Source organism: Pinus tabuliformis, chromosome 2_2 (genome assembly GCF_031772625.1).
Source record: "Pinus tabuliformis cultivar Carrire ecotype Pingquan chromosome 2_2, CPIR1, whole genome shotgun sequence".
NCBI lineage: Eukaryota > Viridiplantae > Streptophyta > Pinopsida > Pinales > Pinaceae > Pinus > Pinus tabuliformis.
In genome coordinates, this window is record NC_142300.1 from 170820088 (window position 1) to 170835481 (window position 15394).

The 15394-nt window shown below is 36.7% G+C and overlaps 2 protein-coding genes across 2 annotated transcripts in view; both read right to left on the reverse strand.

Moving 5' to 3' along the window:
* LOC149191961 (isocitrate dehydrogenase [NAD] regulatory subunit 1, mitochondrial-like) overlaps positions 1–15394 on the reverse strand; it is a 182003-nt gene that overhangs the window by 64272 nt on the left and 102337 nt on the right. Inside the window, exon 2 of the mRNA XM_089404442.1 lies at positions 9456–9695. Coding sequence (XP_089260568.1) covers positions 9456–9695 — 240 coding nt within the window. The remainder of the gene's footprint in view (positions 1–9455; positions 9696–15394) is intronic.
* Positions 12378–13786, reverse strand: LOC149191963 (uncharacterized). The gene is made up of 2 exons (XM_089406287.1): positions 13124–13786; positions 12378–13008 (listed from the first exon to the last, which is right to left on the reverse strand). The coding sequence occupies exons 1-2, from the start codon at positions 13249–13251 to the stop codon at positions 12648–12650; spliced, it is 489 nt and encodes a 162-aa protein (XP_089262413.1). The 5' UTR covers positions 13252–13786; the 3' UTR covers positions 12378–12647.

Here is a 15394-nt window from a genome sequence, read left to right on the forward strand (position 1 = left end):
GGATCTACAGAGACAAAACTTCACATCATAGAGTTGTAATCTCAGCCTTCCACAGAGAGACAAATGATTCATGGCTCAGACAAGTGTACTGACTTCAGAGCTCTTAGATGCGTGTTACAAACCTTGGTTTTGTCACTGTAGATTATTAACTAGAGCACAGAAATATGCTCAGAACCTTATAAGATGTCTTCTTTCAGAAACGAACCTTGAATTATGTTTGAGCTTGTCTTCATATTTGTCTTCACCAAAACTTGTAACACTGTAGGCTTGAATCACTTTAATTCAAGTACCACAGACAACAGAGATACCACAACTTTTGAATGCCATGTACCATAGAGAGAACTCGGATGTCTTATGTCATGGAGACTTTGCAAATTGTCAATGTAAATGCTCTTCACCACGGAGATTCTTCACTTGACCATCATTATTTATCTGAAGCGATTTTCACTAGTCACAAAGTTAAGAAGGAGGAGAATGTTACAGTTGTTCGGAGTCCGGACTAGTTTACTGCCTTCGGAGTCTTTACTTGTGATGTCAAATTCTTGTCACTCTTCAATCAGTTTGGATTTTTAAACACAAAAGCTTTGATTCACCGTAATTTCATGGACTTATCACAAGGGTTGAGTTATGACACACATTTGAACCTTATTCATCATCAAGCAGCTTAAACAAGGAGCAATACTATAGACAACTGTCAAGTTAATACGAACTTCTTTTATGGTTCTTGTAGCAGACTTATATATATATAGTACAGACCCTCAGACCTGTAGCTTCCACCAAGAAAGGATCTACAGAGACAAAACTTCACATCATAGAGTTGTAATCTCAGCCTTCCACAGAGATATAATTCGAGCTCCTTGACTTGCTACAGAGATAGATATACTAGCCTCAAACTTTTCTTGAATCCTTCTGCATATCTTTCAAATAAGCCCTTAAGATAGTTTCAACACAAGTGTTACATCCAGAACTTCAACAAGAGACTCGGAACAGTATTGCCCTGAACATTCCGTGTAGAATTGATCAGCAACTCCAACAAACTTGTCTTCTAACCAACTTGAACTAGATTTCTCTTGGATTGTGACTAGCTCCGATATCATGTTGAAATTCGAATGGATGATCGAATTTCTGAGCATGATAGTTACTTATGACTATATAATATGTTTTTATTTAACTTTAATTATGTCATCAAGCAATTATACATTTAATTAGTGCACAAAAGACAATAGACACCAGAAGTTAGGCCAGAGACCAGGGAAAAACCCACAAGGGGAAAACCCATCAATCCTTTCCTTATAGATCCTTTGTCAACAAGAGAAATCCAAGTCAAACTAACCAATGATTTAAATGTCAAGTCAACCCTCCAAACTCAGGCACATTCTGTCCACAAGATAGTAAACCAATCTACTCCTTGCTTGTCCTTTAGATGCCTCATCTCACAGAGATAGGTAGCTCATGTTTTACAAAAAAGACGACCTTCTTGTAGCTCACATTACACAGAGATAGTAGCTCACATCACACAGAGATTGGTATCTTCCTGTAGCTCACATCATACAGATATTGTAGCTCGCATCACACAGAGATTGGTGTCTTCCTGTAGCTCGCACCACAGAGATGATATGTCTCTTGTAACTCGCATTCATAGAGATTTAAGGTGCTAGAGAAAACTCGTTTTATGTGCCTCAGATTCCATGCCAAAGATCCGAATTTCTTTTCACATAAGAGACCAGAATTGGATACCAAATGGTGGAGGATAGGTACCAAAATATAGTTGGTCATTCATCTGAAAAGGTGCCTCAAATAGCAAAGCCAACTTGATAGTTAGGAGGGCTGACTTGACAAATTGGAGGGACTAATGACACTTTAAAATTCAAATTTTGCTTCTTTTACAAGGGTCATGAAAAACATGCCCTTTTACATTTTCTTTTGACCAAACCAAAGCATGAAGAACATGCTTGACAATAAAAATAATAATAATAATTTTTTCTTCCTTTTGTTTTTACATAAAATACATATTGATACAATGACAATTATGAAGACTGAACCTAGTTATAATTCCAACAAGAACTACGAGGGAGAACCCCCCTTGAGCTAGAGAAGAGCTGGATAGAAGTGAGAAGAGGTTTGGTGAGGTGACAAATGAGGTGCAATGGGTCTCAAACCTCAGCTTCGGACTTTATCTCAAGAAGTGCGAGATTTTGTTATAACGTGTACAACACATAAGTTCAGATCATCCCAGCAAGCCTTTTTACTACGGTAATACAATCTAATCTCAAAAAGTGCATCATATTGAATCCTCACAATGGACTAAGTTTTCTTTCAAAAGCTTTCCCTATAGGAAGTACCTAAAATTATAGCGTCCCAATGTTATATGTTGATGTAAAGGGAAGAGGATGAACCTCAAAGTTTTACCTTCATGTGTAAATAAAGATATGCATTTCCAAAGAGATTCACCTAGAAATCAAGATTGATGTTTAAGATTTTGGGTGGATGCAAAGATCTTATAATTTCAATTAAGCTTAATTCCTAATTTCAATGCCAAGAGAAAGGAAATTTGATAAGAAATTGTCCTAGCAAATGAACAACACTACAAAGTGATCCTTGATATGGAAGTTCAAGATGAAGAATATAGATATGAGCAGAGATTTGTAGGGTATGATTAACCAAAGTAAGACAAAACACAGTACTAAAGGGAAACAATGATTTAGACAAGGGAACAGGAACATGTTGTGTTTAAATCAACATGTTAATCAAAGACAACATCATCCTTCATCTATGAGATTGCCAAAAGCTCTAATGACATTGTCAAATCAATGTTCAAAACATAATGAAAATGTTTTGTAATTGCTATGATCAACTAAAAAACTACTTTTGGTTTAGTGCTATTGCAAGCAAAGATTTGAAAGTAGACTTTTATGAGAGAAATATATTGTTAATGAACACATTGATAACAAGTGGCGAAGAAGCCATCAAAGGACGATATCAACTTTATGCATCAATAGTTGATCAAGAAGCAATAGTTTAATTGAAGATTCTATAAGCAAACTAAGTCACAACTCATAACATATATGGACATCTAAGTATTGGACCTTGCATTCCCCAAGACAGTGAAAAGTTGTAACTAGACCACACCTATTCATTAGGGGTTTGATGCGACACTCGTGCTATGTCCAAACAACATAGAGATGTGGCAAAAAACAAGCACATTTAGAAAGAAAAAACCATTTTTTGAATTATTATATATGAATACAAGATCCTACTTGAACCAAATCACAAAGAAAAATGCATTACTTAATGAAATTCATCAATGATTATTCAAAAATACATGGGTGTATCTTCTAAAGGTAAGATTATAGGCATTCTAATATTTCGAAGAATTCAAAGCAATGACTCAAAAACAAATTGGAAAGAAAATTGAGGTTTTTAGATCAGATAGCACAGAAGAATATACTTGCAATGAATTTTCAAATTTTAGCGAAGTCAATGAAACTAGGAGACAATTTATTACTTCATATACTCAGCAAAATGGATTAGCCGAAAACAAGAAGTATATAAGGTAATTATATTAATGTCCAGTAAATGACCTAAAAGGTAGGTCAATGGGACTAGAAGAAAAAAGTTCAATCTAGGAGTGCTCAAGGTTATTCCAAAAGCCCAAAGTATGCTAAACTAATCAATCATGAAAAAAAGATGAAAGAGCATGATCAAGTAATGTTGGAAAGGCAGAGATAAAAAAGATGAATAGGGGCTAGATATAACTGTGAGGCCCAAGCTTAACATCAGCGTCATAAAGTATCAAAGGTTAGATATACAATCAGATCTAGATGGAGGAGAAGGGTCACCCCTATCACCATGAGTGATACAAAAGGAAGTGACCAAAGCCTAATGATGGCATTAAAAACATTTGAAGAAGACACATAGGAGCATGTTGTGAGATCTTGAGCAAATGCTAGCTATCCATTGAAAGTTGAAACAACCCTAACACCTGAGGTTGTAAAATAGAATCAACTATTAGAACATTGATGCCTAGTACTTTATGTACATGAAGACCGACTTAGAGATTGTTGATGATAGTAGCATCGTACATGTACTTACGCACAAGTTTAAGTGTCTAGACATGTGGAAGTCGTCCAAAGGACCTTTAACCTTAGCAAATTACTTTAATTAAAGGAATTATTAAAGTAATTTCTTTTTATAAGAAAAAGTGAATTAATCTAATGAAATGCAAAGGTTATTTTCATTAGTGAATTAGATGAATCTCAATTGTTGATCTCAAGTGATGTTGAGATTTAATCTCAACCGTCAATCACTTTGGAGAATATGGATTTGGATTCAGTCAATAACTCAAACTTATAAAAGAAGGCTAGGCTAAGGGAGAAGACACATCAAGTGAGCACAAGACAATGAGATAGTGAGATCTCAATGATTGGGTGGAGAAAGACATTCATCCAAGTGTCTAGAGTCTGAGGAAGAATGCAAGGGGCAGCAAGGGAGAAGGATCCAAATCATCTAGCAAGATCGAAGGACAGGTTTTGGAGGGTTGATCAGCTATAATTTCTCTAGGTTTTGTTGTATATGTATTTTTCCACAAAGGACCATTTTCCCAATAAGGGTGAGCTTATATGTTGAATATTAATTTAGGGAAACAAAAGATTTGAAGGGCAGAAATTTATGTGTGCATGTCTATGAGATTGGTGTCACTATTTCGCTTCCACTATTATCTCTTATTTATGTGTTAAAATCCGAGCACTGCTTTTATTCAGTAGATCAACAATAATAATTAATTTACAACAAGATATTTACTAGAGAATATAAAGCGAACAAAGTTCCTTCTTCAAATTAATTACTCCAAAAGAATTGGAATATAAAGATATGCATGAGGATACAAATATTATATATTAAATGTATGAATAAGAATGATACAAATGAGAGCGAGAGGTCTGTTTATATACTATGCAAGTGCCTCTTCATGGAGAGTCATGTCTCATTAGACATGACTCTTCAACCTAATTACTAATTAACTAATCATTATTAATTATTATCATTTACATTATTTCCTATATATATATTCATAACATTGCCTTTGTCCTCAAAAAGCTTTGTCCTCAAAGCTTGTTGATGAAAAAGGCTTGATCTCTTTTTCGGTTCCGAATGTCTTCTCGTCTCGGAACAATGATCATTGTCGATACAAGTTGATATGATCTTCTAAGTGACAAATAAAATTGTTGCACTAAGAAGGGATCAGACCATACTAGATTAATCTTCTATGGAATATTCTAATCACTGGAATTTTGTAACGACTTGTCATCATAAGACTGGATTGAGGTTACATCACTATTCTCTGGAACATCAGTTTGTTGTTTCTGTTCTGAATAGTCCCGATACATAGCTTGTTTGAGTTGTCTACTCTCATGATTCGGATGTTGATAGGGAACTTTTTTGGTTTGACTTCCCCTTATTAAGTGTGTGGAAAGTTTTTGATTTACTTCAGGTGACGATGTTGTTGAGTTGGTTACAAAACCTTCACTTGAGATGTTTATCATCTGAACTGCAACATCTAAGTGTGTGATTTCTTGAAATGACTTGTCTTCTTGAGTTGTCATATTCATTGGATCAGTATTCGTTCCCTTATCTTCAACTTGGACAACTACAATTGGAAATTTCGATTCTTCTTCTTGAGTAAATTGTTCTAATTGGTCTTTTAATGCTTTCTTATCATCCTTAAGTTTCTTAATTTGAGTGAGTAAACTTTCATTATGGTTTCTCAGACATAAAAGTTCTTTGATTTCTAATTCATCAACCTTATTTTCAATGTTTTGACTTTTAAGTTTTTCTTCTTTTAGATCTCTGATTTGTTCTAATAAATCTTTATTAAGGTTCTTTAAACGTAAAGTTTCATCTTCTTATTCTGATAAGTGCTTCTTGAGTTCTTTCTTTGTGACATTAGTTTTCTTCACGCAATTTTTCAATGTGGTCCTTGAGGCGAGAGATTTCTTCATCCTTTTCCATTACTTCCTTGTAAAGCATATACACAAGATTTTTATGTTCCTGTTGTAACGCTTTCTTGTTTTGCCGAAGTTTGGTTATTTTTCCTTTCTCTTGATCTTCTAACTGCAATTTCTTGGTACACTCGATTACATCGTTTTGTAGGAGTGATGATGAGATTTAAACTTGCAATGTGGATTCTCTTTTCTTCATTTCCTTATTAAAATCAGCTTGTTGTCGCTTATATATTGCCATTAATTGTCCTATATCTCTTGCAATTTATTGTTTTTGTGCATCACCTAGAGATTCCATATTTTTTTTCCTTTTTCTTCTTTTAACTTTGTATGGAACCTTTTTTAAATTTTTTTTATTTTTTTAAATACCCTTTATTTTTATTTTACCCCCTTTTTTTAACTTTTTAAATACTCCTTTTATACTTCAAAACCCTTTTTTTGTATATATATATATATATATATATATAGATAAGATAATTTAATCCTTAAATCTTACAATAATCCACCTTCCTCTAATATTAGATATCCTTATTTTAATTTTAAAAGCACCTAGTAAACACCTCTTAAATCTCGTCTCCTTTAACAGTCTTATTTCAAAGGTCACGACTTATTATATAGAATTGTTCCCTTTGCGTTACAACCTGAGGCAATTTAATGTCGTGTACATAATCAAACATATGATTGCATATGACCAACAGCTATTGGTGAATGGTGACTGTAGCCGAGCAATGGTGACGAAACTGTACCAACGTGGACATGCAGCGATGGCGTCGAGACTACGGCAGCAAGGACACAGTGTCGTAGAGGTGGCGGTTGTGTGTATGCAAAGGCAGTGGCATCGGTTTGTGATGGTCATAGATTTAACAAGCCCCATGGTAGTGGTGGCTTAGAGCGTCTAGTTGACTATGGTCTGGTAGCACCCTGGCAGACAAGATGACGATTGCGGATGATGGTTGGGTGGTCGTTGGGATATGGATTGTGACTGAAGCAAGAGGCGACGACGATGGGGGCAGGTGGAACAGTGATGGCGGGGTTATCCGTGGCAACGGAAGTGGTGCATTGTTTGGAGCGGTTGGCGTGGCATGTTGTTTCAGGCAGCGTATATGGGACTGTCGATTGACAACCTTCTTTCTAACGTGGACATGGACTGCAACAGGAGTAAGGTAACAAAAAACGCAGGTAAAGTCCCTCCTTTTTTTTTATGTATATATATATATATATATATACATATATATATATATATATATATATATATATATATATATATATATATATATATATATATATATATGATTTTTTTTATTTAGTTCTTTTATATGACTTTTTTTATTTCTTATTTATTTATTTTTTATTTTTTATTTTTTAATGGCCAAGGGCCAATTGGAAAAAATGGAGAAAATCCAAAATCTTGTGGCGAAACGCTTCAACAACAACAAAGTTGATGAATTTCGATGGCCAAAGACCTGGATCGGAGAACGTGACTCTGTGCAGCGGTGGAGCGGCCAGAGGGTCGAACTACTCTGATACCAAATGAAGCGAACAAAGTTCCTTCTTCAGATTAATTACTCCAAAAGACTTGGAATATAAAGATATCCATGAGGATACAAATATTATATATTAAATGTATGAATAAGAATGATACAAATGAGAGCGAGAGGTCTGCTTATATACTATGCAGGTGCCTCTTCATGGAGAGTCATGTCTCATTAGACATGACTCTTCAACCTAATTACTAATTAACTAATCATTATTAATTATTATCATTTACATTATTTCCTATATATTTATTCATAACAAAATAGTTAGCCAGTAAATGGGATTAGGAAATTGACAAATACGTCATAGCATTGGGATGTATGTTGGCTTAACGAGATCTAACCTCACAATTGTGGCATCAAAAAAGCCTCATCAAAAACCTTGTGGGAACCAAATGCTAGTTGCAACTCTAGAGAAGATATGAGACCTCAATAATCTAGAAGCTAATGTCACATGGGACTCTACACATCACTTACAATCATTTGTTGTCAAAATTAAGGGGGAGAAAGAAGAGAACAATTAAATAAGGCATGTCCTAGATGGACCCTCTAGAATCTATCTCCTTAATTCTAGTACCTCCTCAAAAATAGAGCTAGACATAGCCCGTCCAAGAACTTGAACAAGCAAGTAAGAGATTCACCTAACTCTTTGTATAGGAAACAAAAACTCTCCTCGATCTCATATTATATCGCGCATTGGAGGATAATTTAGTCCTTTGACTCAATGACTTATATGTGACAAACAAAATAAATCTTATTCAACCTTGAATCTGGTGTCTGTCTCAACCCAAGGTCAATGCAAACGAAATTTAAACTATCTTAAAGGAATCATAAGGCCATAGATCCAAGACTTTTGCATAGACTCAAGTCTCATAAAAATGGCATCCCTAAACTACATGAAGTGCTCAAGCAAGAAAGTTATCTAAGAAATGAGGTCCTTGGGAGGGGAAATCAAGGTGGCCTCTATGTATTGGTTGTAAATGTTCTCTCACCACCTTGTTTGACCCTTGTTTGGAGCGCAAGAGTTGACTAGATGCATCAAGAGAATACCTAAAAGGGAGGTAGCATCAATGCAAAATGAAAACAAACTAGAAGAGTAAAGAGGTCTCAGGGCTGAGAGAGCCAACATCATCATTGTCCAAGGATTAGACCTATAGAAGCAGAGACGCAATCTCCTTTGAAGACCAAAGTACTAGGAAGGGGTAATGCTCTCATCCTAAAGCTGAATTTCATAGAGATAATAACGTATGGGGCATCGAGACCAATCTGAAAATAGTCTCTATGGGCAAAGGATGTGTGCCAAATTCAACCTAAATGATGTTGTGAGGAATTGTTTATATGCAATAGACAAGATATTGTCACGAGGGGGATCCAAACTCTCTCAATCATAACCCAATTAGCTCCCCAAGCCTCGAAGCCATAATGGATAGTGACTCTAATGATCATGTCCAAGAGGTCAATCTTTGACGATATCACGTAGAAATAAAGTTGAAGGCATTGTCTCTCAAGCAGACAAAGAGGACCACATCTCTTGTTGATTTAGGGGTACATGAAAAAATAGAGATGTACATAAATATAAAGCTCAGCTTATTGGTGAAAGTAATGAACAAAAAAAAAACACAAATTATTAAAAAGAAATGTTTGCACCTATCATCAAATACAGACTATCAGACTTTTCATAACAATGACTGCTCATTTCAAATGGAAGCTGCACAAGATGGATGTTAAATCCGATTTTCTGATTGGATGATTTTTTAATAAAATGCATATCTCAAGCAAGCACCTAGAGCAAGGTTCACAGGTTTTTTAATATTTCAGAAATAAACGAATTGTTAGAAGTGTTTTACATTGAAATATTTCTATGAAAGGTGAAGGATAAAAATGGGGTTGCCACGTTATTCTACATCAGAATAAAGGAACATACCATAACATCAAATTGTTCAGGCTTTGAAACCAGTTGCATACAGCAGTTATCAACAATGATCTCATTATACTTTATGCCAGGGTAGTTCTTTGCAACCTCACGGCAAGACTCCAAGAAAAGTCCATCAGCAAGCTTCATTATATTTGCCTTGTGCACTGCTGTCACCGTCCTCCGATTGTTGAGATAAGCATACTCAAAAGCATACTTTGCAATCCGCTCTGAACAAAACTTTGTTATCACCTAGCAATATAAGTGAAAGATAGTTTAAACAGCCTCCTTGAACATCAAACATACTCAAAGATTCCATGCAAATTATTGTGCCGGAATAAACTATCACCTGCCATGTGCATATGTATTCGTGACATCTGTGCCAATCAAAAAGGACTAAAGTGTATATCAAGAAATACACATGCTATATCTTGATATACACATGCTATATTTCAAAAAGAATGCAACTGCATATCACTCAATTACTTATTAATATCGTACAAATCTTAACGAGCAAAGATCAATTATAAAAGATAGCCAAGGCCCTGGGGAAAGGTTATTATTAAGTCCATATCTAACCAAACAAACAGAAGCAGCTAGGACAATCACTTCTACGAAAACAATCTAACAAAAGGCCCAAGCATGACTCAGGTGCATGCCTGCAATTGTCCCTTCTATAAAAGATTCTACCCCTGAGCAGGGTGAGCAAGAATTTATGCTAACTCTAGTAAGCATTCCCTAAGTACCTGTAATTGTTATTGTTTGCTGGATCTTTCTTTTGATGGGTTAATTGAAGCAAACTAATATTAACATCATCATATGCATCTCTGGGGGTGATCTTGTAGTTTCAGTTATCATGTGACTGTATAGCAGCACTGATAACAAGCTACAAGCCAAAAAGTATCCTTCTAGCACTCAGTCTTCCATAGGTATTGTTCTCTTCCAAACAATTTCTATTGAGACCATTCTGCTTAACTTGTTGAGATTCTTCTGATGGTGTGAACAACTTTTAGGTTTTAAACCTTCCAACAGCCTTGATAAGGTGATCAATGTCAAATTTTACTGATACAACTATCATTAAAGCAAACAGACCAATAACTATAACCTATTGAACAATCAAGTTTAAAAGCTACTTAAACCAACTCCAAGAAACAATATGAAATTAGGGTACACTGGTAAAGGACAGAACATAGGAATCACTGAGACTTACCAACAGCTATGGACCCCACCCCCACCAACACACCAACTGAGCCTAACCAACAGCTATGGACCCCCCAACACACCCCCCCACACAAAAAAAACACACCAACTCAGCCTTACCAACAGCTATGGACCCCCCCCACCCCAACACACCAACTCAGCCTTACCAACAGCTATGGACCCCCCCCCCACCCCAACACATCAACTCAGCCTTACCAACAGCTATGGACCCCCCCACCCCAACACACCAACTCAGCCTTACCAACAGTTATGGATTCCTCTGATTCCCCCCTTCCAACGAAACTAAGTCACATGTTTTGAATTCAAGTTTCAACGACCTTGAAGTTCGATAAAAATTTGGCATAAAAAAATTCCGCCATAAAATTTGGTTTTAAATTTAATACACTACAAAATTTTAAAATATATATGGGCAATGAGTGGAGGACTCTGAGTCTGCAGCCCATGGAGAGGAAACTCGGCAGGCAGAGGTGTCAAGTATGCTCCAGGTCAAGTGTAGTTCTTCCCTGTCATTTTCTCATAGTCATGTTTCCTTCAATCACTCTCGGTGTATTGATGACTTTGAGATCACATGACTGATTAATTCTTTTTAAAGGGGAGCAGGAGTGTAGTGGGTAGAAAATTGTTTGCTCAATGATTATTCAATATGCAGGATGATTTTAATGACAGTTGAGATGAGGAATTTCAGTTGGTGAGTCAAAAAGATAAAATCAACAAGCTGCTCAAGATCGTGATCGTTATGCATGTCTAGATGGTAGTACTGGTCCTACAGGCAGAATGATCTCAAACTTCTCACAGATTCATCTCAACAAACTATCCGAAAAATCTTGGAGTAATGTGGGATCACTCTAGTTGATGGTACCAGCAGAATGGTCTTTTGCAAGATGGTGGAATGATTGTTCTTGAGGAATGATCTCAATGTGCTAGGGGAATGGATATTGTATGTTGGCAGAACAATCTCAAGATGATGACATAATGATTGCAAGGTAATTAATCAGAAGGCAACTAGGGAATGGTTTCAAAGTGCTGGGAGGATTATCAATTACTGGAAAAATGATCATAGAGACCTTGCAAATTGATTCTGATTGGTAACAAAGATGGTGGTATCAATAGGAGGAGACATCAAATATCTATGACAGCCTCCCTTTCACATTTTCAACCAATGATTGTTTGAGCAGGATGCCACAGTGGATGCCCAGCAAGACAAGTAATGACAATGCCACTGCCAAAATGGATATACTGCATGTACTTGCCAATGATCTTCTTGGTTACTAGCCCAATCCATTTCTCATTGATCTGAGGCGGCAACATTGGATCAGCATGATTGTCATTATTATGGTCCATTCTTGTTTTACCCTCACCCTATGTTATTTACTAATGATTGATGCATATGTTATATACATGATGAATATATAGGATATGGGCCAATACAGGTTTGTGAGGAGTATGCAATGTTGTGTGCACGCATGTTTGGTAAGTTGACTTTGTGTTGTTTATATCAATGTTGTTAAAAGCGCGAGCGGGATTAAATCGGCGCCGGGAATAAAGTGGAAAAAATCAGCAAAAGCAGGAAAAAAGCGGAAAAAAAGCGGGAAAAAGGCGTTTGGCACAAAAATATTCATTTTTTTTCATTTTTTTTTTCAATTTTTTTAATATCTAAACCATCTACAACATAAAATAAATACATTGACACATAAATATGATAAAAAAACTAATATATAAGATGTTTAATATCATTTCTAGCGCTAAAATCACACATAACATTGAATCATGTCCTGAATAGTAAGTCCTGAGTCCCAACTCAGCCTCAAAATATCAACAAAAAATATGATAATGTATCTCATCATGTCATAATGTCATATACAATAAAATGAAAGTCTAATCCTATTGATTTCCTCTGCCTCTCTTGCGAGAAAATGGCACAACTTTCTCTTTCCCTCTAGATGTAGAAGTTGGTGCCTGTGCTGGTGGAAATGGCAGTGGAGTCTAACGTGCTCTAGAAGCTGAAGAACTAGTAGTAGCAGCTACAGGAGGTAGACGGAGACCACGTCCTCTACTGGTGGTAGTGGTAGCCCGGGTAGGCGGTGTCACCTCCTCCTCCTGCTCCTCCTCCTCCACCTGCTCCTGCTCCTGCTCCTCCTCCCCCTCCTCCTCCCCCTCATCCTGCACTAACCAATCATCAGTGGGATCCATGAGAGGCCTCTCGGTCTCAACCCTCCATTCAGCAGTGGTGTCAATCCCATCCAATGAGATGGCATCCATATCAGGTGTCCTCTCTAGTTGCCTCACCCACAATCGAAGATTGTAGTAGACATAGACCATGTCATTAAGTCTATGGGACTCCAACCTGTACAAAGTTCATGAAATAATAATTAATAATTAATATTATAAAAAAAATATTGTTTAATGAATTCAAAAATTTATTTGGAAATTTGCAATATTTTAAATGTTTAAGTGTTAACCTATTGCGCTTCTTGTTGTGTATTTTTTCAAATACACTCCAATTGCGCTCACATCCTGAGGAGCTGCATGTTTGGCTGAGGATGCGTACGGCAAGCTTTTGCAAAAGGGGTACTCTGCCACCATACATCTTCCACCATGCGTCTACAACAAAATTACAAATAAAATTTTAAATAAACATAAGAAAAAAATGGAATTTGAAGAGACAATGAAATTTGAAACAAAGTTACAAAGTACAAACTAAAAAATACCTGGCATTTTAATCGTCCTATCAGTGACAGCCATCTCAAAGCCAAATGTGCCACCTGACATCTTATATGTCTCAATTTGTTTAGAGATCTCTATACGTTGTTCTGGAGATCTCACCATCTTCTGGACACAGGATAATAATCCATCTATGACCTCAGCATCAAAATCAAACCCACATGCATAAGAAAATGCAGGGTTCAGGAAAAGCCCAGCAGCATGAATGGGACGATGGAGTGTGTTGTTCCATCGCTCATCAATCACTTCCCATAGAAGGAGTTGTTTCTGAAACCCATCATCTCCCTTATCATCATAGTAGGACCGAATGGCTTCTTTGGCCCTGTCCATGGCTTCATACAAATAGCCCATTGCGGGCTTCTCACCATCAACCAACCGAAGAACCTTTACCAAAGGTTCAGTAACAGCGCACACCTCCTGCACTCCCGCCCAGAAGTCTTCCTGGTATGAAACTAGTCTGCATACGGCCTCTCCTTCTGGTTTGCGGCTCATTGACGAAGCACGCCACTCCTCTGAAAGAAACATTCTCTTCAAATCCCACATAGAATTCAAAAGGGATTGAAGAGATATGAAACTCGTCGCAAACCGTGTAATGGCGGGGCGCACCAACTCTTTGTTGTTGGTGAATCTTCTCATCAAGCTAAGCACAGATGTATGATTATATATAAATTTTGTGATGCTTTTTGATGAGTCAACAATATCTTTGACAAAGGGAATTTTCCCTATGTCCTCTAACATCAAATTAATACAATGGGCAGCACAAGGTGTCCAAAATAAAGTAGGATGCCTGTCCATAAGCATTCTACCAGCAGCAACATAATTTGCAGCATTGTCCGTTATGACTTGGACAACATTTTCTGCACCCACCTCCAAAATAAACACATCCAGCAAATCACATAAAGTTCTTGCATCTTTGATTTGATGAGTTGCATCAATAGATTTGATAAACATAGTCCCCTTGGGACAACTAACCAAGAAGTTTATAAGGGTTCTCCCCTTTTGGTCAGTCCAACCATTTGACATAACAGTGCATCCTGTTTGTGCCCATGATGCCCTAAAATCCTCCAATCTTTGGGTGCAGTCACGCTTTTCCTCTTGAAGAATCCGGCCTCTGAAATCATGATAAGAAGGGATTTTGTACCCCGGGCCAACACTGGCAATAGCATCAACAGCAGGTTGGAAAAATGGATTATTCCTTACAATGCTGAAAGGAATATCACTCCAGAGGAGAAATTTTGCCATCAACCTATCAACTTGTTCTTTTTCAGTTCTTTTTAGCATTGAACCGATAGTTGGTTGTGAACCAGGTGTGGTTCGAGGAACAAAAAATGATGATGCAGCTACCGGATTGACTGACGCTGCAGTAGAACCAGTGCCACTTGGTCCACTTCCTTCAGCTGACCTTCTTAGTTGCCTTTTGAGTTCTTCTTTGGCCTCTCTAGTGTGCTCTAATTCTCCCAATGCTCTCATGGCTCTTTGGATAAGTTCAGGATTTGTATTTATACAGGGCCCCACATCATGTCCAGGGATTTGTGCAAGGTGGTACTTCAACTTGTACACCCCCCGCGTATCTCCTTTCCACACAACTTGCAATTCAAGTTTTGTCTATCATTCGGAGCTTTAGGTTCACCATATTCCCAGAAAGGATCCAATTTCCTTGGCATGTTTGTTTTTGAATTTTGAATTTGCAAACCTATGGAAAAATAAGGATTAGGAAATAGGAATTTAGGATTACAAATTAAAATTTAGCATTTACAAAATTACAAGTTAATTATTTCCAAAATCTCAAGTTACCCAACCAAATGGCAAATGCCAAAAAACAATGAAAAAACATAAACAATGTTTAAAAAAAATAAAAAATTGGTTCCCATAGTCATACCAAGTTACCCATCCCAAATCAATGAAAAATTACAAAAAATTCTTTAAAAACAATGAAAACAAAAGGAAAATGGTGCCCATATGAAGTTTCTCAACCAAAAACAATGAAAAACAAAGTTTTTAAACAAGGA

Coding starts and splice junctions, on each gene's coding strand:
- LOC149191963 (XM_089406287.1), bottom strand. CDS start 13,251: ATGTATGGTGGCAGAGTACCCCTTTTGCAAAAGCTTGCCGTACGCATC. Junction 13,009..13,123: donor CACAACAAGAAGCGCAATAG/GTTAACACTTAA, acceptor AACTTTGTACAG/GTTGGAGTCCCATAGACTTA.